This window comes from Carassius carassius, chromosome 34 (assembly GCF_963082965.1).
Source record: "Carassius carassius chromosome 34, fCarCar2.1, whole genome shotgun sequence".
Taxonomy (NCBI): domain Eukaryota; kingdom Metazoa; phylum Chordata; class Actinopteri; order Cypriniformes; family Cyprinidae; genus Carassius; species Carassius carassius.
Window position 1 is genome coordinate 16,844,333 of NC_081788.1, and position 24,272 is coordinate 16,868,604.

Here is a 24,272-nt window from a genome sequence, read left to right on the forward strand (position 1 = left end):
GCCGACTTGTAATGAGAAAACTGTTGAAACAGCTTGTCTGAAAGAAAAAATACAAGTTCCTAATAAAAGTATTAATTTCAGCACATTTTAAAGGCTGAAACAGCTGCGAGTAAATTTATCTGTGATGTCGGCAACTATTATCCCCCTAGCAAATCCTAAAGGAGTAAAGAAGCTGTGCGAACTTTGCCAGAAACCTGCAAAACTTCATTGCACAAGATGCCTGGTCACATTTTACTGGTGAGTCTGGAGCCTTCGGGTTATTCAGTTAATTTATGTGTTTTTGTCTTCTTACACTTTTTATATTAACCAACCGACCGCAGTGCTAACTATGTAACTGCGCGGACAGACAGCAGGTGGCGCCAAACACACACACGTCACGCTCACATTCTTGGCCGTGTTACTGCAGAGATGGAAAGGTTGAACGAGTTCAAACAGCTGGAGGAAAAATTATATGCAGGGAGAAGAGAATAGCCAGCCACGCGTGCTTAAAACCAACCAGGAAAAAAGGGAAAGAAATATGACTGGAAAAATTTGTGTTTTGTGTTCATGCTTGGAGTTTTCAATTGCTGTTTTTAAAGAAGCCACAATCCTCACAACGATTTACAGCAGGTTTATTCAGTTCCAAGAGGTCCTTTCTCTGTTTTTCCTTCGTAAAGGGAGAAAAAAAAAGGTCCAAATAGTCATCAAAGATGAAGACATTGGGTCCTCAGAGTCAAAGGCTTCTGAGAGTATTTCTATTTAAAATAAATAAATGTTTTAATTCCTCAGTTAATCCCAATTAGATATAAATATTATAAGATCAGGTGTTTTATCTGTTTTATACATATGTAAGACAGGAGGCAATTTGCAGAAAATGTTGTTACGGGTAATGTTTTATCAAAAGTATCGATCTATTTTGCTAGTGTTTCTGCTTCTGTTTTTTAAATAACCGCGTCTTCCGCAGTGCTTAATGCTTATAGTGTCTTTAGAAGAGAAGCAACGCACACGTGTCACGCGAAGGAATCGCGTTTGACCCTATATATATATATATATATATATATATATAGGTATATACAGGTTGTTCCTAACCTGTATGTCTTGCTTGCTTTGTTTTGTGTCTGTTTCACAAAAGTAGATTGTTGCCTAGAAGTTGGAACGCGCGCGCAAGTTTGTTTTATGAGGACACAAATGTGTGTGAATATGGTTTTATAAGTATTCTCCTATGAATGACCAAACCTGCCGAAATAATAAATGAATAAACTGGAAAATAAACAAATAAATAAATGACTTGATGAAAACAAATTTAGTTAATTTGTAATCAGATTTAACCTGGAATTTATTTAGCTTCCTGGAATACTATTTTTACATGCTTTATGTATTTTTCCTTTGTATTATATTTTTTAACTTTTATTTACTTATTCTCTCATTTATTTCAATATTTAATTTATTTATTAATGTATGTATTTATTTTTTAAATACATTTATTTATTTCAGTTTAAGTAAAAAAAAGTTAAAATAAATAGAAATAAATACATATAGGAAAGATGTAATAAAAAAATTGAATTAAATTTTATTATAGATGTACTAAATTTGTTTATTATGTCATTTATTTCTTTATTTTCCTGTTATTACATTTATTTATTTATTTTTAATTCTCGCAGGGTTGCTGCTCCATTCAAGGGAGCTCCTAAACCAAATGTCATACTAAACATTGTTTTGAAAATCAAAAAATGCAGGAGGTTTTGTGTGAGGGGTAGGTTTAGGCTAAGGGGACAGAAAATACAGTTTGTTCAGTATAAAAACAATTATGCCAGAGAGTCTCCGTAAACCACATATACCAAAATCTGCATGTTCACATGTACCTACTTATATCTTAAGGACAAATTTGTACCTAGAAATTAGCTAAATCTGACAAGACCTCCCAAAAACCAAAACTATTTTAATTGTAAAATTGCATTAAGTTTTCTATTTGAGTTTGGTTATAACTAGCTGTATAAAAACAATAAAAATCTCTGGAATGTATGTGTTTGTGTGTGTGTGTGTAGTAACTCTGACCACCAGCAAACTGATTGGACCAGTATTCATGGAAAAGTATGTTCGTTGCTGGTATCTATCCACACACCTGCACCATTCGGCACACTGCAGTCCGACAGAGAGCATCACCACAAAGAAACACTGAAGAAACAGGTTTGTATGTACTCCATCAAGTAAACTTGGGCATATGTTATGCAGATGTGTAATTATCTGTGTTTTGCATGTTTTTGACACTAGAAACATCTAGTAGAGATGGCTCATTTAGAGTCGCAGAGGTGGGTGTCCAAGAAGAGGTTTCAAGATGTGTTACCAGCCGCTCTCCTATTCCTGCGCTGGGCCATGCGAGTGCACGGATCCTCTGCTGTTGAACTGGTGCCAGCTTATCTACTGCTCGCACAGGCTAATATAGGTGAGGCATGCATTGAAACACAGATGCAGATGCAGATGCTCAGATTGTAAAAATTTGATTGTTCCAGGTTCCATTAGATTGAGAGCCACTAATAGTTCTAGAACCTCTCTAGAGGCTGACCAGCAATAACTTCCACTTTAGAAGAGAATGGAAACAAACATTTGCTAAAATCTGAAGCTGGCAGAGCCCAGTTTACTTCCTGTGGGATGGTCTATGGATGGGCTCAAGGGCGGTGCTTGGACATGAACTGAGTGGAAAGGCAATTGTTATGTAATTCAGGATGTGGCAGGCTAGTCATAGATGTGTTCTGTCTCAATGAGAAACTCTTGAATTGAAAGCTCTTCGTCGTGAGCTCCATCTCCATTTCTGTGACAAGAAAATCCAAAAGTTAGTTTTTTTTTAAATAAGAATGAATACTTTTATTCAGCAAGGATGCACTAAATTGATCAAAAATGAGATTAAAGACATTTATGACATTATAATATTTCCTTATAAAAATGTTCATTTTCAAACAAAGGCTGTTCTCTGAATTTTCTTTTCATCAAAAAATCCTGACCAAAAACCATGGTTTTCACTAAAATATTAAGCAGCACAATAATCATAATAATAAATGTTTCTTGAGCATCAAATCAGAATATTAGAATGATTTCTAAAGGATCTTGTGATGCTGAAGACTGAAGAAATGGCTGTGAATTTTTTTTTATCTTACAGACCACAGAAAAACCACAGACCACACAAAATCTCAGAACATGCATAAATTAACAAATAAAAAAAAAAAATTAATAAAATAAATTAAAATATTTTATGTTAAATTAATCTTATAAAAACCCTTAGTTCATTTATAGTTATTAAAAGTTTGCAGGACTGTTCCCTTCCACGCATTTTAGGAATACACTTGCACTCATCTTCTCAGAACTAGGGGAGACTGCAGACATGACGGCATTTTCAGTAAGTGAATATAGTGAGCAGCTGATTCTCTCTGGATTTTTTAAATTTTTGATTTAGAAGACAAACCAGGCATGAATCTTTAAAACATTGGATGTATATTCCAACAGAAACATCAAAGATGGCTGTATTGAGTAGAGAGACCTTCTAATAGGCATCAAGGACCCTTTGTTCATAGCATATGTTGTTTGTGTGTGTGTGTGTGTGTGTGTGTGTGTGTGTTAAGGTTTAGGTTCTCTCTCCCAAGCACATGAGTATCTGTCTAAGGCCGAGTGGACAGTAATGGAAACACCAGGCTGCAGTCACACTGTCCTTCATCAGCTACACAGAACCCTGGGCCGCCTTCATGCTGCCATGGGAAAATACACATCTGCTCTCACTCACTTTGCTAATGATGTAAGTACTAAAATGTGTGAATTTGGACATAATTGTACATGTACATAATTTTCTGCTATGACTTATTACTGATGCGTGTTTGTGTGGTAATAAACATTAGGATTTTGTAGAAATATTGCAAGGCCCTTTGAAACACTTAATTATGATTGGTCAATTGTGGCGTACTGGCATGAATAATTTTAACTAAAAATCTACATTTTATGTTCATTTATTGATATCATTTGTTTATGTGTGTATTAATTAAAAAACTGACTGTACATATATATATTTTCCTATGTGTAGGTGTACTATGCAAGTGAAATGTTTGGTTTGGGCAGTACTGTGACATCTGGAGGATATTTCCTTATGGCTGATGTGTTTCTGAAGCAAAACAAGCCTGACATTGCCCAGTCGCTCTACACAGAGGTGGGCATACCCACCATCAGCACACAGTGAGATATCTGTCTCTGTAAAATATCTCTCATCACATTGCGTGCATGTGTACAGGTGGCAAATTCATGGCACACTCACCTGTGTAAGTTGATGGATGGTATCAGTCAGAGCAGCACTCAACCAGAGAAGTGTTTTGGTAAGACAGTAAACCTATACAAAGACACGTCCGCAAACATTATTCATCCAATCCATTATTCATTGAATCACCATCAGTGAAATATGTGTGTACTATTAAAAAGTCAGGTCAGTTTTTTTTTTTAATGAGTATTTTAAATGTGCAGACACATTTAATTGACCAATTTGGAATAAAATAATAAAAAAAATAATAATAATTTTAAAGTTTATATTTCAAAATTAAAAATGTTCTTGGAATTCTGAGATTACACTACCAGTCAAGTTTTTGAACTAAGATTTTTACGTTTCTTTTTTTTTTTTTTTTTTTTTTTTTTAGAATTCTCTTCTGCTCACCAAGCCTGCATTTGTCTGATTAAGCAATATCAGTAATATTGTGAAATATTTTTACTATTTAATTATTTACTTTTTAACTATTTGAAGATATTGTCAAATGTAATTTATCAGTGTTACATGATCCTTCAGAAATCATTCTTATATTCTGATTTGCTGCTCAAAAAACATTTATTATTATTATTATTATGTTGAAAACAGCTGGGTAGAATTTTTTCAGGTTTCTTTGATGAAGAGAATTTTCAGAAGAACAGCATTTATCTGAAATAAAAAATTTCGTTACATTATAAATGTCTCCATCATCATTTTTGATCAATTTAGAGCATCCTTGCTAAATAAAAATAATTAATTTCTATCATTTCTTTCTATCACTTCTGCTTTTGCTGTCTTTTGGATCAAATAAATACAGGCAGAAGAGAATTCTTTAAAAAAATATTACTGTTCAAAAAATGTTCATTGCTAGTGTAATCTCAGAATCCTAATAAGAAAAATCAACTAGTCATTTTCTCTTTTCCCCTCAGCTCAGAATCATGAGTTTTATCCCTGGCTTTTTTCCTCAGAATTGACAAACTCGCAATTGTTGAGTCCAATCGAGTTATAAAGTCGGAACTAGGAGATATAAACTTGCATTTGCGAAAAAATTATAAAATAAAATAAAATGGGTCAATGTTATGTAAAATGATACAGGTTTAAATAGTATTTCATGCTGTAACTGTATAATACAGTATGTCCCCTATGAACTGCAAATGAGAATATTATGTATTTATGCTTTAAAAGTAGGGTTATCATAGCAGGTTTCATCCATAGTCTGTCTGTTTAAACCTGAGAGTCAATCCATAATCTACTACAACATGCTGGAAAACAGGTTTGATGTCACATTAATAAATTAGATTTAGAATTTAATATATTCAAATAGAAAATAATTATTTTAATTGAATTGCATTAATGCCCATTAATGTTTAATAAATAGAATCAGCTTCTCAGTCTTCACACCAAAACTGTCCAAAGTGTTTTGATAATATTCAAGTCATGTGATTGAGCTGGCCAGGGCGCTTCCAGGTTTTATGATCAAGACAGCATGTATGTGTTTGTGTGTGTGTGTATATATACACATATATAATATATATATATATATATATATATATATATACATACATTTCCACATAGATGTCTGTGAGTAACGTTTTAGCAAATTGCATCTTTTTCATGAATGCTGGCTTTGTGAAGTTGTCTGTGGTCGTTTTTTTGCGGAAACAAGGTTCAAGGTCTTCAAGGAATATTGGCATTTGCTGTCACTTTACAGAAGTAGTTCTCTGTTGTTTGAACACAGTCCTTCTTAGTGTTTCTCTATCTTTCACTTTCACTGTTCTTCTTCTCTAATGAAGGCTTGTCATGCTTTCTGTTATGTAGTCATAATCATAAAGACTGTTATTAGGTCGTTAGGGTTACAGATGCTCCTGTTAAACAGGCTCTCATCATTTGTCCTTTTCGGAAATCTGACAGCTCACTCTTTTCACAGACGGCTTGTAACATAAATATCTAATAAAAATAAACATGTTTGGTTTTGATAATTAATATGTAAATATCTGGATATATATATTACATTTAATTTGTTTATTGCTACGATGTCATGAAATGTCACATCTTTATGGTGTGCATTTAATTTACCATAAGCTTTTAAATCAGCCTGTTCCGGTTATGACATGATTGTATATGTTTATGTATTAGTTTGTATGAAGTAAGCATTATATTTAGAGTCATAAGGTTTTGTCCTAGAGCAAAACCTAGTTGATTCCACTGATAACTAAGATCAAACATGACACAGCCGTGAGGACATGGAGCAGTCCTGTCCTAGTTCTCTCTCTAAGCCAATTAAGCTCAGCTGTGTTTTGGCAGAGTCTTCCAGTGACGTGGATGGCTTTGCTCAGTGTGGCTGGCTGGTCAGTGGTCAGTACGCTTGATCCTTTCTGTTCTCTGGCCTCATACTGACTGACCCGAGGTCAGTAGGCTGGCGCCAGTTCTGCCCTCTGGCTAGCCACATCATATTATAACTTCTGACCAGATGACGCTATAGCAGGAAACAGCTCAGCCAGCCCTGCTCTGCATGTGGATGCGAGTGCAGAGATACGACAACAAGCATGACCTGATATCAATCAAGGACACATGACTAACCAGACTTTTATTCTTTTTGTCTCTGTAGAGCAGACGGTCATATCGTGTCACTGATCAGTGAAGTCAATCATCCAACTGTGCTCACTGTTCAGTCAAGCAACTCAGTGACACGTTACAATACAGTTGAATATTGAATGTTTGGTAATGCAGTAGGTATCAGCAAAAAATAATTTTTTGTTTATAAATGAATACATTAAACGTTTAATAAGTGCAATGCTAATTTATAAAAATTCTACTGTTTACTGTGCATTTGTTTGTTCATAACTCATAATATACAATAACAAAAATGAATGATATGAGCTAATACTTTTAAATTATTTAATAATATTATTACCATTTAAATTTATTAAGTATATTAATTTTTTTTTATTATATCCTAAAAATGATTTGTTCCTGTGCTGGCAAAGCTGAATTTTCAGCAACTGTTACTCCGGTCTTCATTGTCACATGATCAGAAATCATCCTAATATGCTGATTTGCAGCTCAAGAAACTTAATAATGTTCAAAACCATGATACATTTTTTATTTTAGTTTTTGATGAAAAATTACATTTTAAAAAATTTATAGAAAAACTTTAGACAAACTTTTTTTATATATACACATTATACATTTGTCACTTTTGATTGGTTAAATGTGACCTTGCTGAAAAGTAATATTAATTTATTTTTTTTAAATCTCACTGACCAGACATCTGAACAGTAGTGTAAATTCAATAAAAAAAATGTTATGCAATAAAATTATTTGGAAACAAATTATTCATTGACTAGCTTGTTGGTGGATTTCTGAACTGGCACCAAGGAGTGGTAGTGCTTCTCCTAATGGACCAAGCTAGCATGCTTATAAGCCGATTCAGCTTATCTCAAAAAGTGGTCAAATATTGGTTGAGTTATCAGTCTGGCCAACAATGTCAGATAGGAGCAACTCCCTACAAGGGGATAGATTTCAAAGCACTAGATGCTAGATCATGCTTCTCAATATCTTCTAGAGATTATTCAACAGAATTCATAATTCAGCCTCTTTCACAGATAGATCTGGTTTCTCAGAACCAAACTACTGCACTCACCTGTGAGTAGTTATTATAGCTGACATTGATCTTCCTCTTTTGTGTGTAGATGAGGCCCAGTGTGTGGAGGCTGATCAGATGTTGGGATGTATCTTAGAGTTTGAGGAACAGTGTGTGAAGCCTCGCCCTGAGCAGTCAGCCATGTTGGCACATTCTCTGGCTATGCTGTGGTTACTATGCAACAACTACACCAAGGTAAACAATAAAGATTGACTAATTAAAATATTCCACTCAGATGCTTCATGAGATACATTTACATTGTTCTCCTGAATTCAACACTCACCTCACCAGTGCTCTGCATAATCAAATCATAGCAAGTAACCAAGCCTTAACCAAAAGTCAAATTAAATCCACGAAAGTGGAAGGTTTGAATTCAGCTTGGATGGCTATCTTGCTGTGAACATTAAGTTCTTTTGACTTCAGTGCAGCTTAACACTAAATACATGATGGAAATTGACAGTCAGACTGTTCCACTGCTATTCTCGTTGTAATGGGATTCTCCTTAACATTGCTCCGACTTCCCCTACATCTCAGACTACGGTTTAAATCTGCAGTTCTTATCGCAAACTTGTTCAACCTCCCAGCTCTCATATCAAACTACAACAAAACTCCCTAATGTATCACTTCACAGCTCCTCAGCTTTTATATCAAACCGTTAACATCCCATTATTTGTCGAACTACACTAAGATCCCTGAATTAAACAGCTAAACTTACCACACTATCATATTAAACGGGTGTTATTGTTCAGTTGTTCATGTGTTTGAAAATTAAGTTTCCTTTTTTGTTTTTGGTTATATATTCCTTTTGTTTTTGTGTTTGTGTATATAGGCATTGGAGTATGGGAAGAAGGCTGAGGCGTTGTTCCAGGGGTTAAGTGAGCAAAACAGACTGAGAGAGTCAATCCATAATCTACTACAATATGCTGGAAAACAGTTGGAATGAGACTGGCCACTAAACTACATAACACAAACCTCCACAAAAAAAAAAAAAAACCCCACAATATACAGCACAACAGTCAAACTTTGTATTTACACTGTACAGTGTTCATATTCGTTTATTAAATCCATGGATATTGGGAGATATTGATGTATAATTAAGGTGCAGTCACATTAGCCAAATTTCATGGGCAAAAAAAGTCCATTGTCTTGTTCAACAGTGATGTATGAAGCACAGCTCACACTCAATTTACTTTTAAACCAAGCAGCTGTCTCTTGGTCAACAGTGAGTTTGTGAACTCCAACCTGTGGCGAAATCTGTGTGTGAGGAAATATTTTACCCTCATGTAAAATTCCCAAGCGATTCCTACTGAAATAACTTGATTTTGCCCATGAAAATTCACTGAACAACAGTATATGACCACACCTTTAGTGAGGCAGACCACAGCAAAAATTGAATAAAAGACCAGTGGAGAAGGCCTGTCAACTGTGATGTGAGATAAATAGACAAGCCGACAGTTTCATGTTCTGGACATTTTTAAAATGTCTTTATTGGTATTATTACGTAATGACACATAACATCAATGTTAGCGTTCTATCACTAGTCATTTCTTGTTTTAAATTATACAACATTGCTTGGTTTTTGGCATTTAGGTTCCCACAAAAAAAAAGGCAATGAAATGACCACATGGAACCTCAAAACATTTCCCTTTTCCATACCAGAGAGATAGGTGTTCATTAGCAGCAACTGTTGCTTTTCATTTTTAGTTATGTGATGCTACGTTTATTGCCAACTTGCACAGGTCAGAAGGGTACAGTGGTAGAGCTTATCAAATCAGATCGAGTACTACTTCATACAGACCGTGTTTTCCACTTTGTCAGATCTGATGATGCAATTTTAGCTCTCAGTTCAGAGGTGTGTTTTTGAACTGCTGTCATGGAGGTTTGACCTCTCCATTCTGAATTAGCATTTTATAACGTTTTGAAGTCACACAGGTTTGATAAGTGGAGAAGAAACTTCCTGTTGTATCCTTGAAGTGGAGGCAAAGCTTGTAAGTTCGACAACCATATGGTGTGTTATCGCAAAAACACAGAAAAGTGTCAGGAGTTTACAGGGACACTTGTTCTTGCGTGGGAAGAGGTGGAAGGTGCAAGTCTCTGGTTGCATGGAATGATGGAACACATCACACACACAAGATGGCAAATCACAACGCTTGAGAAGAGTGTGTGTGTGTCTCAGGTGGTCAACGGCTGTTCAGTCAAACTTGCACTAAAACCCTTCGGCACTCTTCAGTCTTTCTCAAGCAAGATTATCGCATATAAACCAGTTTGACCTTTTTCTCAAAAAAAAGAAAAAAGAAAAATGATAAATTAGGAAAACAATAAGACAACAGAACACCAAATATTATAAAACGAACAAGAAAAGAGTGCATGTAACCATCAGGTCTCACAGCATCCATTTCTTAATATTTTATAACGCTTTGTTCTTTTGTTTATTGATACACATAGGCAGAACTGTCTAGCATGAATGTGTCATGTTACCAAGGAGAGGAATTTGATCAAGGCTGCTTCCCTGAGTTAACTCTAAATTTCAAATCTATATTGCATCTTAATGTAAACTATTTATCTGAAAGTCTGAACTCACATTAAATTGATCTAAAACTATGACGTATAACACTGTAAACCATTCCGAGCTGGTTTGGATTGTGAGCTTGGTCCACTTTAGGTTTGCTGTATGGAATCCTGAAGACTAGATGTGGATTGCCTTCGATGACAATATGCTGAAATTAACTCCCAGAAAGAGACAATAGAGATGCTTAACTTTAAATAGAAGAATTAGACTTGTGAAAAATGTGTTGTGTACAGATATAACGGAGTACAACAAATACATGTAAATTTAGCTCAAATCAATACAATTTTCCTTCAGGTTCTCATTGGCTTTTAGAGCACTGGGCTGAATTAAAAACAGTTGTAGCACCCGTTTGAGTTGAAACTTCAGTTTTATTGTTGCAGTATTTTTGTACAAACAAGTCGTTGAAGACAAATAGCTTATTCATCATCAGCGCTTAGTGTTGGCAAAACGTTCAGCCCTTGTGGTAAAAACATTCGTATTTAAAAGTCTACTCGCTCGGATTTTTTGAAAATCGCTGTTCAGACTCTGTGGGAAATTGCTTTTGGGGTGGCACACATGCAGATTGGCATGTGGTCATTAGCAAATTTGAGTAGTAGACGTTGGTATTTTTTTTTCCCGCTCACAATATCTTCCATACAATTGATCCGCAAACAGATTGCTTTAACCAGTCCAAAATGGTGGATTTCTAAAATGGCTGCCTCGTCACAGAATTACCAGACAGAAGATGTCTGAGAGAAAGAAGTTCCTATGGGCCAAATCCTCGCTTGCACATTAAGAAAGGTAATTCAAAACGGGTCCCACATCAGTCATTCAATTTTACTGACACCAGCAAAGCAAATGAAACCTTTACGCTTGTCTGATCGTTAGTAATTCATTTACTACAGGCAGCCACTGCAACAGACTAAAATAACTCCTACTCATTCATGCTTTTAAAAGAGTTAGGATGGATAAGAATTTTCACAGCTTTCCAGTTTTTGTTCTTGCTGTCCCTCTATGTGTCTGTGTGGGCTTTTTGAGGGCAGGGAGGTATGTGCCTTAGTATCCTGGTCCTGTCCATTCGGTTTCCTCTTTCTTGCCCCATGCATGCAATGCATTATACCCTCAGCCAGGCTTTACCACAAGGTTTGTAACAGACAAAATGTATTCATTCTCTCTCTATAATACAGACTTTAATATGTCTTAATTAACACACATAGTGTATGTCAGTATGTGTGTACCCTAACCCAGAGTATGTACATCAGAATCCAGTTGATGGTAGCTGAAAGGTTACATTTGGGAATCACGTCCTGGTAAAACCACTCTACAGTGCATGCACCCTCAAATTACAGTGACAAACACATATCCAGCTGGTGCACTACAGCCAGGCTGGAGTGTACACTAGCTAGTGCACTTCCAACTGCACTGTACACTTGTATAATTCTATAGTCTGTCAATGGAGAAGAAACATCAGGGGAGCAGCCTCAGGCGGGGGTTTACAGGGAGGGTTAGTATGATTACATGTGTGCATCTGTGTGTAAAATGTCCACTTCAGTATGTTTTCGCTCTTTGATGTTTGTGTATGTGGGTGTATGTGTATATGTAAGTGTGCGTTTGTGGCTGTAATTCCAACTCACTCAGTCAACAGTTTTATCTCACTCGCGAGAAGGGAGTTGATATTGTAGGCAGGATCTGCAGTGACGGGGGCGGGGCCTGTTTCTGTTAGATCCACCTCACTCTCGCTAGAGGTGGAGCTTGTGCTCATGGTGGAGACGGCGTCAGTGATGGCACAGGTAGTGCCGGGTGGACAGATCTCATTGGGAATACACACCTCCGTGGGGATTATCACCTCGGTTGGGATACACACCTCGGGCTCGCTGCTGGTTTCGCTGGTGCTAGAGACCACAGAAAGCAATGACATCTTCCTGCTGAGGCGGCTTGGGAGAAGGGAGAGAACGTAGTCAGCCACAGTGCCTGCCACGTCCATCCCACAAGCCTGGTCGAACGCGATGAAGCCCACGTTGGCGTTGACCTCGCACACCACAAAAGAACCGTCGTTTAACTGCAGCAGGTCGACTCCGCAGACATCCATCCCCAAAATATTGCACACCTGCACAGCCAGCTGCTTCCCCTGCTCACTGAGGGGGCACATCATTCCCACCCCACCTATCAAAAAATAAAAAGAGCAAAATCATGAGCAGGTAAGCTAATGGGAAATTATGGGCAGTGTTTTTGTCAGTTAAAACTAAAAAAATAAAAATTGGTAACTGAAAAAAAAAAACTAATTACTAAAAATGTAATAGAAAAAAATTCAAATATTTTAAAGGAGGTGAGTGTACGATTGCATACCCAGTGAGCAGTTGCTCTGCATGCGTCCGTCGGTAGAGCAGCGCAGCATGGATCCGATCACTCTCCCCCCAACCAGAACCACTCGCACATCCCGCCCATGGCTCTCCTTGACATACTCCTGAAACAGGTACGGTGCGTCATGGCGAATCAGATGACAAAGGTCTGAGAGGTGCTGCTTATCCCGGGCCAGGAACACAGCTTTACCTGTAGATCGAAATGTGCCACACCGTTTAAGCCCAACTATGATCAAGTACAAATTTATCAAAAGTGAGGTTTTACCAGGAAAAAAAAAAAAAAAAAGTGCACTGACCTACTCTACAATACACAGAATTAATTTTAGGAACTACCTAAAGCAAAAAGTGTCTTCTGCTACTTTAGGAAGTTATGCAACATTTAAGTGTCATTGCCAAAAGCTCAACTAATGATTGATTTCTCTGCATAACTACCAAACAGAACAGGAGCAACCTGTAACAGTCCAGGGTTAAATGCATGAAGTTTCATGTGACATTTTACACTCTTGATACACAGCAAGGTAGTAGCTTGTCTTTGGACACATGCAGAATGCCTTACTTGTTTTCAATTAACAAAAGTAGTAAGAGAAGGTAGGGAAGAGAATTGCATAACTGTCAACAGATCCAAGGAGATGTGCAAGACACTAATTGCAGGGAGAGGCTCCCTAGAGCAACTAGGGGTTAAGTGACTCGAGTCGCTCAAGGGCACAAAGGTGATACAGCAGGGCTGTGAACTCTCCAGATGTTCAACTATCAGGCTGTCACCACCCCACCCAATTCCCCAATGGGCCTTTTAAAACATGTCACAGCCTGACAACGGTCAACATTTTGCCAAAGGTTTTATTTTCATCTGTAGTTCATCGACCCAATACTCTTTTTAGCAAAGGTTTGACTGAAATCTGTGCGCACAAGACTTGCTTTACATAACCAGAGTTTCTACACCTTTAAAAAAATCATTTACATGACTTTCCCAGTTTGTGACCACTACTAGATTTTTTTTTTAAAAGAGAGAAAGAGACAGAAAAAAAGTGATGTCTAGCCAATGTTTTTAGAAAATAAAAACAATTCACAAGACGAACTTGTTCTTTATTACTTTTCTATTAACAGATTTGTATCAAAACATTGAATTAATATTCTGTTGTAAATAAACAGAACGATAAAGGCCATTTGAATTTTCTATTAATAGATTTGAATTAATAAAATGATAAATTAATATTCTATTGCAAATTAACAGTACAATACATACTAGTTAAATTGTATTTGACTTCCATTTTTTAAGTTTCACAAGTTCTCACATTTCTGAGGAATCCTGCAACATGATGCAACACTCCATATCACAATGACTTCACAAAACGATGAACCTGTAGACATGAAGTGCATCATATGACACTTTTCCACTGCATGATACGGCATATGGCACAGTATGGTTCACTTTTGGGGGGACTTCCACTGGGTACAATACCTGGTAGTTTTTTCAGTACCACCTCGGTTGAAGTTCCAAGTAAACCGCACAGTTACCAAAACGTGGCGTGCAAACTGCTGATCATGGATTGGCAAGAGAGAATCTTCACTACCAGTGTCACTGAACTTGCGACATGAGACGCAACAGAATTGCTAGATTTAAATCAGCACAGTCAACGGAAGATTCAAATGCAACTTTTTTGAACAAGTGAACTTTTTTTTTTTTTACAACCCAAAAATGGCCGTTCCGCTATCTGTTGAGGAAGTACATACATTCCTCTCGTTGATAGCAGAGGAGCAGATCCAGCGAGAGCTTGATGGTGCGACGCGGAACGAAAATGAGTCGAAACAGTAGAGGCGGCACGACTATAGCACCATGTGAATAATCCCGGCCACTCTAAAGCGCTACTAAACTGCAGTGGAAACAAACCAAGCTGAGCCGTACCAAACAGTAGAAAAGCGCCAATAGAGACCCGCTCCCGCAGGATTCGGTCCCGCTCCCACAGAAATTTTATCTTGCCTGCAACATTCATGTTTTATCCCGCTCCCACGTGCATAAATGTAGCCTATATAGATTTTTTTTAGTACATCCATAAAATTTATATGAAATATTAAGTTCAATCTTGCCTAGCCACAAAATCCCAGCATAAACGCTCCCCATAAAATATTTGTAATTAAAGTATCAACATTCACAAACCACTGTTTCTTTTTATTTTTTTTTACAGAAAAGCAAACACAGGCTGAAATGCACGGTTTGGAATTGCAGAATGCGAGCAAAGAGCACTCCTGCATAATCACTAAAATGCTGACATCTGAGTTCATCGAGATCTCACAAAGCTCTGTTATAAAACACAAATATACATGCACAATGAATTAGGGCTGAACGATTTTGGAAAATCTAACTGCGATTGCAATTTTAAATGCAATTTTTTTAAAGCCCTTTATGTTCTGTATTATTCAACAAACTAAAAATCATTGTTAAGCATGACCAACACAATATTGGATAGATTAATCATAGATGTTCTTTTCTGTAGGCCAGGCCTACATGTTACGATGAAATTAGGTGATGCATTGCGCGATTTAACAACTACAATCACAGTAGTATATTGACTGATTTGTTGAACTTCCAGCCTTGTAAGCATGAAATAATTATGACAACATAAAGTATGTTAACTTTAGAAAGATTTTAAATAAATAAGAATGTGTATTAGCACGTGACCGACTGTAGTCGCAGTCTCTGTGGTTGAAAAATATATTTTTTTTCATATCATGATATTATCGCAAATGCAATTAATCGTTCAGCCCTACAGTGAATCTTTCATAATGTCTACACTTTTTGTGTGTTAAAATAAAAGCAATAGTGAGCACAAATTTTCAAATGAAATTTGAACAAAATTTCAGCACTGCACTAAAACTCAGACGTTTTGAGGGGTGAGTGGATTCCAACTTAAACACCTCTAATTGTCAATGAGTCCCAGAAATCAACAAGATATGTCTGCATTGCTCAATGCTGCAAACGTGTTAGAATTAGAAACTGCCTATATTTGCGTCCGTTAATCATTTTTATTTTTTATTAGTTGTTATTTTTTCATCACCGAAAATATTAATAAAGTATATAGCATCATAAGATAATGGCATTGTTTAATAATTTTCTTCAGGTGTGGCTGCTAGTCATCAAAGTGAGTTCTTGTCTGACCGTAAGACTTGATTCAGAGCTGTCTGTGTAATTCTGTAAGATTGGTGATCAGAAACTACCATTAAAACAAAACAGTCGAAATGAAAATTATGCTTTCAGCACACACTCTTCAAATGTTCTTGGAAAAAAAAACAACAACAGTGCAGGACAAAGATGCCTTATGTGCACTGGGAGAGAAAAAGACAGACAACCATTGTTTCTAAGGTAAAGAGATGATGTTTCTAAGCTGCCTGATTTCTTCTTTTGGAGAGATCCAGTGTGCTATGTAACTTTGAGGCATTTGTGTTCTCAGGGCTCCTGAGTGCTTGTCAGCACCCAGATCTGAAGTCTAATGTGGCCCGTTTCTTTCAATCCCCAAAGGACCGGCTGTATTAGAATCAGTCATATACCTCGGTGTCCACGAGCATTCTTCACCACCACGGGGTAACCCAGCGGCTCGGCTTCATCGATCATCTTGCGGAAGTTGTCATGTCCTCCTGGAGACACACACACACACACACACACACAGATTTTGGTTATTGAACATGTAATGAATGTAATTAAAATTTAGATTTAATTTGAGTGTGAGATTCCTGAGAGAGATGCAAACAGCTCTAATGAAACAAGCAATGCTGAGACATTCAATATCCACATGAGAAGGACTGCAAGACTGACAGATTTTTTTGCCACGCACAATGTTTCCCATTTCCTGAACGGCATTCTATCCAACTATGTGGCCAGTTTTTCAAGGTTAATAGCTCAAAGATGTTTTCGGAGAATGTTTGCTTAAGATGAAACATGACAGCCACATGTTTGACCTAGAGGCAGCACTATAAATTGTCCCTTTGTTTATAAAAAAAAAATCATTGTCTATTTTTATAAATAGTTCATTTGAAATGTTCCCCTTTTAAGAATGTAAATATATGCGGTTCTGTTTTGTGTACATACATTTGATATCTCCGTATAGCAAATGTAAAACGTTGTTAATTGACAAACAACAATAACCAGAGTCCAGTAGGTCTGATATTCATGCTTTAACCCTATTTAATTTTAAAGTCTATGTTTATGAATTAAACAACCTGAACTTGGCAAAACACACGATACAAGCTACAGATGTTTAAAGAAGGAAAAATAGCTTCAATGTTTTTTTCTGCCTTGTACTTATATTCAAAATCCTAGGCAACATTTGAATTAAACCATTAGTGTTTGGTTAATGACAAAATATTTTCATTTAATGCATCCTTTGCTTTGACTGAACGTGTCCAAGAAGAAACAAACAGAGAAAGTGTATGGAAAAGAGAGTGGGTGGAAATATAATTTAAGCTCAAACCCAAACCACAGTAAGAATAACTGCTGGATGTTTTTGTACCATCTACATGCTCGAAATATTCTTCATGCTTTTGAAGAGAAGATTCTTTGAGATGCAGAATCTGTTTGGCTGGTTTGAGCTGAGCAGATGAACTAGCATTCAATGGGAGGGGGCGAAAGAGAGAAAATGCAGGGTATGTCAGACCGGCTCTGCCAGGACCACATCACTACAGCAGCTGGAAGTGCTGTTATACACCCCCAACCCTTTTCACTCTCTGGAATTTCATTTTGTTATTCTTTAGTTAGTCATAAGGGCTTCCCCTTTCATTCTGCAAACAGGAGACTGCTACATAAACAGCCCTGGTCTGTACGAATGAATGACAAATACAGGAGCGCACACAAACTGTTCAAAAGATTATGGATTAAAAAAAATAATAATAAAAAAAGATTCACATACCAAAGGCTGCATTTATTTTGATAAAAAAATACAGAAAAGAAATGTATAGTTGTGAAAATTACTACAATTTAAACCAACTGTTTTCCATTTTAAATAAAATAATAATGCTATTTATTCCTGAGATGGCAAAGCTGAATTTTCAGCAGCCATTAGTCATCAGCGTCACATGATCCTTCAGAAATCATTCTAATATTTGGTGCTTAAGAAACATTTCTCATTATCATCAATGTCAAAAACAGTTGTGCAGCATAATATTTTTGTGAAAGCCATAAAAGTTTTCAGAACCCTTGAATGAATAGAAAGTTCAAAAGAAAAGCATAAATAATGTCATATTTAAATGTTAATCCTGTGACATAAGATTTTTAATGCAATTATTACCTGTGACAATTTAATCCATTCTTGATTAATAAAAGTATTATTTTCTTTTTAAAAATAATTACTGCCCCTAACTTTTGAACAGAAGTGTGTGTGTGTGTGTGTGTGTGTGTGTGTATAAGTATTTGGCATTTAAAAACTATTAATTTTATCATATTTGTTTTCGGTCATGACATAAAAATGCTTTCTTGAAAATTTCAATTCTCCTTTCTGTGCAGTTCCTTATTTTTTTTTAATTGCAGATTAAGTGGTGGTGTGTTTCAGAGATAAAGATGCTCTCTCACCATAGGAGTACGTGTCTGGCAGAGGCACTCCATGCCCGGCGAGCTCTTGGAAGGTCCAGAACTTGTTGACACAGTTGAGGATAGCTTGAGGCCGGTTGACCAGACGACAGCCCATCTTCTCCAGGTGACGCAGTACAGTGATGTCGCTGTCCGACTGGACCCATGGGGTCGGAACGCGCATCACAGCAACTTGCGGGAATGATGTAACGATTTCCTGCCCAACCCTCAGACCTGAAAGAATGAAAGAAAGATCACAATGCTGCAGTAGGGTCAGTGCAGTCTGTGTTTTGGCCGGGACAGTATTGTGTGAAGGGATTACAATTGTTGTATCTGGGCAACCAATGAGAGCCAGACTTTCATTTGGATGTGTCTCCCATTTCTTTCAGTCACACACATACACAGACAGACACTCAGTATGACAGATGAGCTGGGCTTAGTTTCCAAAATGATACACACACGATAGCATCTCTGCAATACTGAATAGCTGATCTTCTTCTGAGAGCAGTTACACAACACTGCGGAATGTCGCTTGCTCGCTTGCTTTGCCTCGCTTTTTCGACATTCACGCTGACCCACTAAACCAGTTTGCACTGTTTTCTGCTTTTAATTAAGATGCCAGTTAGGTTTTATGCTCACTTAACACCAGCCTTCACTCCCAGCTCTCATTGGATTTTACTTCACAAATCATCATCACATTTTGACTCGGACTATGAAGAGCAATCAAACTTACATAAATGGCAAATATGTAATTTTGTTGTTGGGATGGAACAGAACACACTAAACAGCAGATGATCACACAAAAGGATTTTAGAGATTACATAAAGGCAAGCATGTGTTTGAGCATTCATGAGATAACAGGAAGTGTAAAACAGTGGATCTAAAACTAGCCATGGAAGAACAAGACAAAGACAAAACATGAATGCGTCACACAATTTCTAATATCTCCAGCTTCTCTGCCATCTTAGGATGGAGCAACACACACAAACCACGACTCAGCATCTTCACTAGCAACTGCTACATCAGCACTCCCTCTTCCTCTCATCAAAGCAGTTGGGACTCAAATGGATGCAGTTAAAAACAGTAGGACAGGACTATACAGGCATGACAAGATGGATATTATTGATTTTCAAAAAGAAATGCAAGTATATAACATTATTTACTGTATCGACTGAATAGACAGTTATCTGCATTAAATTTTTGGTATCTTATAGCTAGGGCTGCACGATTAAAGGGTAACTAAACCCCTGGTCAGAGCCTGACTCCACCCACTAGCATATCAATTCAAGCCGCTGGCTCAAAATGCGGTCTTAACTCCCGCATCGCGATCATCACTGCGTCGCTTTTCAGCGTGAGCTGTGTGTGGAGAAGCCCATTTTCACCTCCATTGCGTTGGAGAAGCAATCCCGCGTAAAATGCAGTTTGCACACTCCAGCTCTAGGCGGGAACTCGCGGTCTTTCAGGCCAAGTGCATGCAACCACTGGCGCCTAATTTTAAAGTCTGCTGGAAAACTATGCAGTCCAGCAGTGCTTTTACAACCAGCAACACTACACCTACGTACCACCCTGACCACTGTAAATAAATCTACGCTAACTTGAAGCTATCCTAACTGATGCAATACTATGCTGCTAACTAACTATGCTTCTAACAATACTAACTTTACACTAACAACTACGCTAATTAACTACATAGGCTACACAAAATGATCTAAATAACTATATAAATGCTATGCTAATTAGATGCTAAAATACTCTATCCTGATCGTTTTCAATACTGGCAACTCCAACTCATGACTCGCTACTGTGATTTTGACAGAACAAGATGGTTTTATACTGCCAAGGGCGTGGTAGCTCGTACCAAGGGGCGTGGTGGGCTGGAAACTGCTTACGTCACCTGACACCGCTTACGTCACGTACCACCGCAAACATCCAATAGGAAAAATCAACTGCAGTAGCCATCGTTCAACCTGAAGAGGGCAGCACTCTATTAAAACTAGAATTAAAACACTTTATACTCAAATGTCAAAAAAGTTACTCGAATCAATGAACCGCACTAATAAAGCCCCAATTTTACAGATCATTAACTAAAAAAAGTTGGTTTAGGGTTTAGTTACTCTTTAATCGAACACGATTAATTGCGATTGCCATGTCCATTTAGTTAGTAAAGCCGGTTCTGTGATCAGCAGTAAATCTCCATCACCAGCTTTCAGGTGGAACAGCATTTGATTTCATTATAGATATACTTTATTATGATGAAATTATAGTAAGAAGAACTCCAATAAACCATATATTGCTTTAGTTGTCTGTTTATTAGTCACGTTGAATCAATGAAAGCAGTTGAATCTTCTGTTTATTCAGCTGCAGCAATAGGCATTTCCTGGATTTCTTCTTTGGGGCATATATTTGGATTTTCAGCACGAGGGCGCCCTCTGGCCTTTGGATGGATATTAATTTTACTGCTGATCACAGAACCTTGCTTCACTGAAAGATACGCATGACAATCGCTGCTTCTGCCTAATCGCAATTTATTGCCTCTGCGATTTAATTTCAATTAATTGTACAGCCTTACTTATAGCTCTGTTCTAAAACTCCCTACATAGTACACAGTAGGAAGTTCCCTACATAGGCAGCATCCTAGACGTCATAGAACCTTATAGGTTGCTCTACACCAGTGGTTCCCAAACTTTTTCAACTCACGGCCCACCCAACCAAACACATATGTTTGCGCGGCCCACTACAAAAAAAATTTAACTGACCCCGCTATTTTTGGGTTAAAGGTCCCCTTCTTCGTGATCCAATGTTTTAAACTTTAGTTAGTGTGTAATGTTGTTGTTAGAGTATAAATAATATCTGTAAAATTCCAAAGTTCAATGCCAAGCGAGATATTTTATTTAACAGAATTCGCCTACAAAAAACGACCCGTTTGGACTACAGCCCTCTAGTTCCTGCAGTAATGACGTCACGAAAACAGTTTTTTGACTAACCTCAGCCCACATGAATTCACAAAAAGGGGGGCGTGGCCTTGTTGCTCTCCGACGGAGAAGGAAGAGCTGCGTTTGTGTTTGCCATGTCGTTGAAACGCTGTTATTTTCATCTCGGAGTCCAATCATCTTTGTTTGGGCTTCACAGGGACGCTGTACTTAGAGATCAATGGTTACAATTTATGTTTAACTCGGTTCCCGAAAATTATAATCCACATGTAAAACTACGTGCAGCACATTTTGCTGAGGACAGCTTGCTGAGGACAACTTCCTCAATCTCAATTAGTTTAACGCCGGATTCGCAAAAAGATTATCCTTGAAAGATGGAGCAGTTCCCTCTTTGTCTGGAAAAGGCATTGTTTATGGACCACAACCGGTAAGTGTATTTTATTATTTAAGTTAGTGCGTTTAACAGTTTCTGTAACTTACTACACAAAGGGCAACCCTGTTTAGCATTGTTAACTAGATGTTAGGGCTGTGCAAAAAAACTAATGTGATTTTCATGTGCATTTTGTTAGTAAAAACGCTCCTGTGATAATAAGTACATCTCCAGCACATGCTCCTGCCCACTTGCTTCTCAAAACTAGTCCAGTCGCGTTACCAGGAGGGCAGCCTGCTCTAAGCTGGTGTCGAATCACAACACAGGAACCACTGGCACAATCAGAACTCGCCACGTATTTCTGAAGGAGGGACTTTATAGAACAAGGAAGTCATCAGCCCGTTTTTGTGACAGTGAAAACAGCGGTATACAGATAGGTGAATTGTGTGAAAAATACAGTTTTTTTACACGCGAAACATGAACACATGTTATTGCACACTGTAAACACAATCAAAGCTTCAAAAAAGCACGAAAAACGGGATCTTTAATAACTTAGTACTCAGAAGCTAGATTGTTAACTGTATTTATTGAATGAAGTAGGGTTATGCGATATGGGAAAAAAAAAAACTATCGCGATTTCTTTGATAAATTTTGTGATTTCGATTTTAATCACACTTTTTACACACACATATATGCTTTACAGTCATAAATGCATTCAGGATGAATTTGAAACATATGTCCAAAAGAAAACCAATTAGAGCTTTATCAAAAAGTTGTAACGTCTCTACAAGAGACATAAGTCAAAATAATCACTATAGTAAATGTGTAACAAAATGTATAGACTTATGGCAAAAAAAATATATAAATAAATCCCGTGTCCAGGGACTTTTTTTCTTTTTTTGCCATGCATTGTTCATAGAGCTCATTAGTTGTAGCTGTGCCTAAGGTGTTGAAATAGATTATACATTGTTCATTATACAAATAGATTATACATGTTATACATTATACAGGTTCACACATACTCCGTTTGTAGTGTGTATATGTGAGCGGTGCAGAAGCAGCAGAGAGAGCGCATTAATGTAACGCGAAAGCACATTAAAATAATATAGGAGCGCGAATCCCTCTGGCATGTTGCGTTCTGATTGGATCAGATAGGTCAGGGCCACAGAAAATCGTGCTATAAAGTGATTTAGAAATCGTGACGCTCAAATTGTGATTTTATGACGATTTCGATTAATCACACAGCCCTAGAATGGACTGGAAATGAACAGAAAATAACTGGCACCGCTCAGCAAAACGGGAAAATCAGATCCAGACAGAGCTCGGCAGCGGGTAGACAGCGGAGCAAGCAGTCAGGAGGGAACATGTTGACAGCCATTTATGCATGTTTGAATTTGTTGTTCTGTAGCATATGCAGCAAAAATATCTAAGATAAATTGGTGGTTTATTCTTAAAACCAATCAGCGAGCTTGAATAGTGGAAGCATAGTATCAGTTTAATATTTATTTTTTTGTTATTTAATTACATATATGAAATGGTGTTATTATGTTATGACTTAGACATTTTTACATATATGAACAATATTATTGTTTCTTTTAATAGTAATAGCGGCTCACCTGCAATACCCGCGGCCCACAGGTTGAAAACCACTGCTCTACACAGACAATAATTCTGCACGCTAAACAAATAGCACTCACATGTTGGAAACTCGTAATGTGTCATGATTGATTTTAATAGAATTTGCATTTAGCCTTATTGCTAACCTAAAAGCATAACGCTTGGAAAAAAGAATACAAAAAACACAAATATTGGGTGCACCATTTCATTTCTAATTACAACAAATCACGAAATAATAATTTCTACCCAATAATTGAGTGAAATGTTATTACAAGTTCAAAAAAAAAAAAAAGTTATCTATCTTAATATATAATAAAATAATTAATTCTTGTGATGGTAAAGCTGAATTTTCAGCAGGCATTACTCCAGTCTTCAGTGTCACATGATCCTTCAGAATCTAAAATGCTGATTTGGTGCTAAAGTAACATCTTTATTTCAAACTTTTGAACAGTATACTCTTGCCATGTCCACCATCTTGGATGGTGTAAGTGGCTCACTAAATTTTTAAACAGCAGATTTCTCTTACTCAGTATTTCTAAACACTATTTAACAAGGCAGCACATTTATTTTTTTCATTGGATGTAATCATGCTATTTTATTAGCTTTTCTAAAAAAAATTTACCCCACAACCTTGGGTAAAAGGTACACTAACACCTTATTGTACACTAACAAAAAGGTACACCAACAAATCAGGCTCATACCAGTCTGACTAATTTCCGGAGGAAATGACAGTCATACACTCACTGTGACAACAAGAAATCAGCCCTCAACCACTTGTAAGTGTACACATCTTTATTTGTTTTATCTTGCATGAATGAGTTACTAAAAGACAATGAAGTGTTTATGTTTTTTTTTTTTTTTTTGCCCGAGGGCTCAATCAGTAAAAGTATCCACAGACTGTTGACAGCTGTCTCACTGGGTTAAGAAACACAACTGAATCTCAAACTAAATCCAGAGCAAGTGAGAATCTCAGGCTAACCTTCTATGTTAAGTACAGT

The 24,272-nt window shown here is 37.1% G+C and overlaps 2 protein-coding genes across 5 annotated transcripts in view; one reads left to right on the top strand and one right to left on the bottom strand.

Annotated features, from left to right (window-relative positions):
* Positions 1-9,312, top strand: zmynd12 (zinc finger, MYND-type containing 12). The gene is made up of 8 exons (XM_059522674.1): positions 1-237; positions 2,025-2,166; positions 2,251-2,422; positions 3,594-3,763; positions 4,046-4,168; positions 4,250-4,331; positions 7,945-8,090; positions 8,725-9,312. Exons 1-8 carry the CDS (start codon positions 125-127, stop codon positions 8,836-8,838), a joined length of 1,062 nt encoding a protein of 353 aa, XP_059378657.1. The 5' UTR covers positions 1-124; the 3' UTR covers positions 8,839-9,312.
* Positions 2,568-24,272, bottom strand: part of LOC132114516 (beta-citrylglutamate synthase B) — a 26,748-nt gene continuing 5,043 nt past the window's right edge. Inside the window, exons 2-7 of one of the 4 annotated variants that reach the window (XM_059522671.1) lie at positions 18,361-18,591; positions 16,347-16,433; positions 12,790-12,993; positions 12,078-12,606; positions 4,274-4,345; positions 2,568-2,788 (exon numbers count right to left, since the gene is read on the bottom strand). In XM_059522671.1, coding sequence (XP_059378654.1) covers positions 4,312-4,345; positions 12,078-12,606; positions 12,790-12,993; positions 16,347-16,433; positions 18,361-18,591 — 1,085 coding nt within the window. In that variant the 3' untranslated portion in view covers positions 2,568-2,788; positions 4,274-4,311. The other 3 variants (XM_059522670.1, XM_059522672.1, XM_059522673.1) reach the window with 3 other exon arrangements.

Excerpts from the sequence above, each read along its gene's own strand:
- zmynd12 (XM_059522674.1), top strand. The coding sequence starts at position 125 with ATGTCGGCAACTATTATCCCCCTAGCAAATCCTAAAGGAGTAAAGAAG. Across the intron at positions 2,167-2,250 it reads AAGAAACACTGAAGAAACAG|AAACATCTAGTAGAGATGGC; the intron begins GTTTGTATGTAC and ends TTTTGACACTAG. Across the intron at positions 4,169-4,249 it reads CCCAGTCGCTCTACACAGAG|GTGGCAAATTCATGGCACAC; the intron begins GTGGGCATACCC and ends GCATGTGTACAG.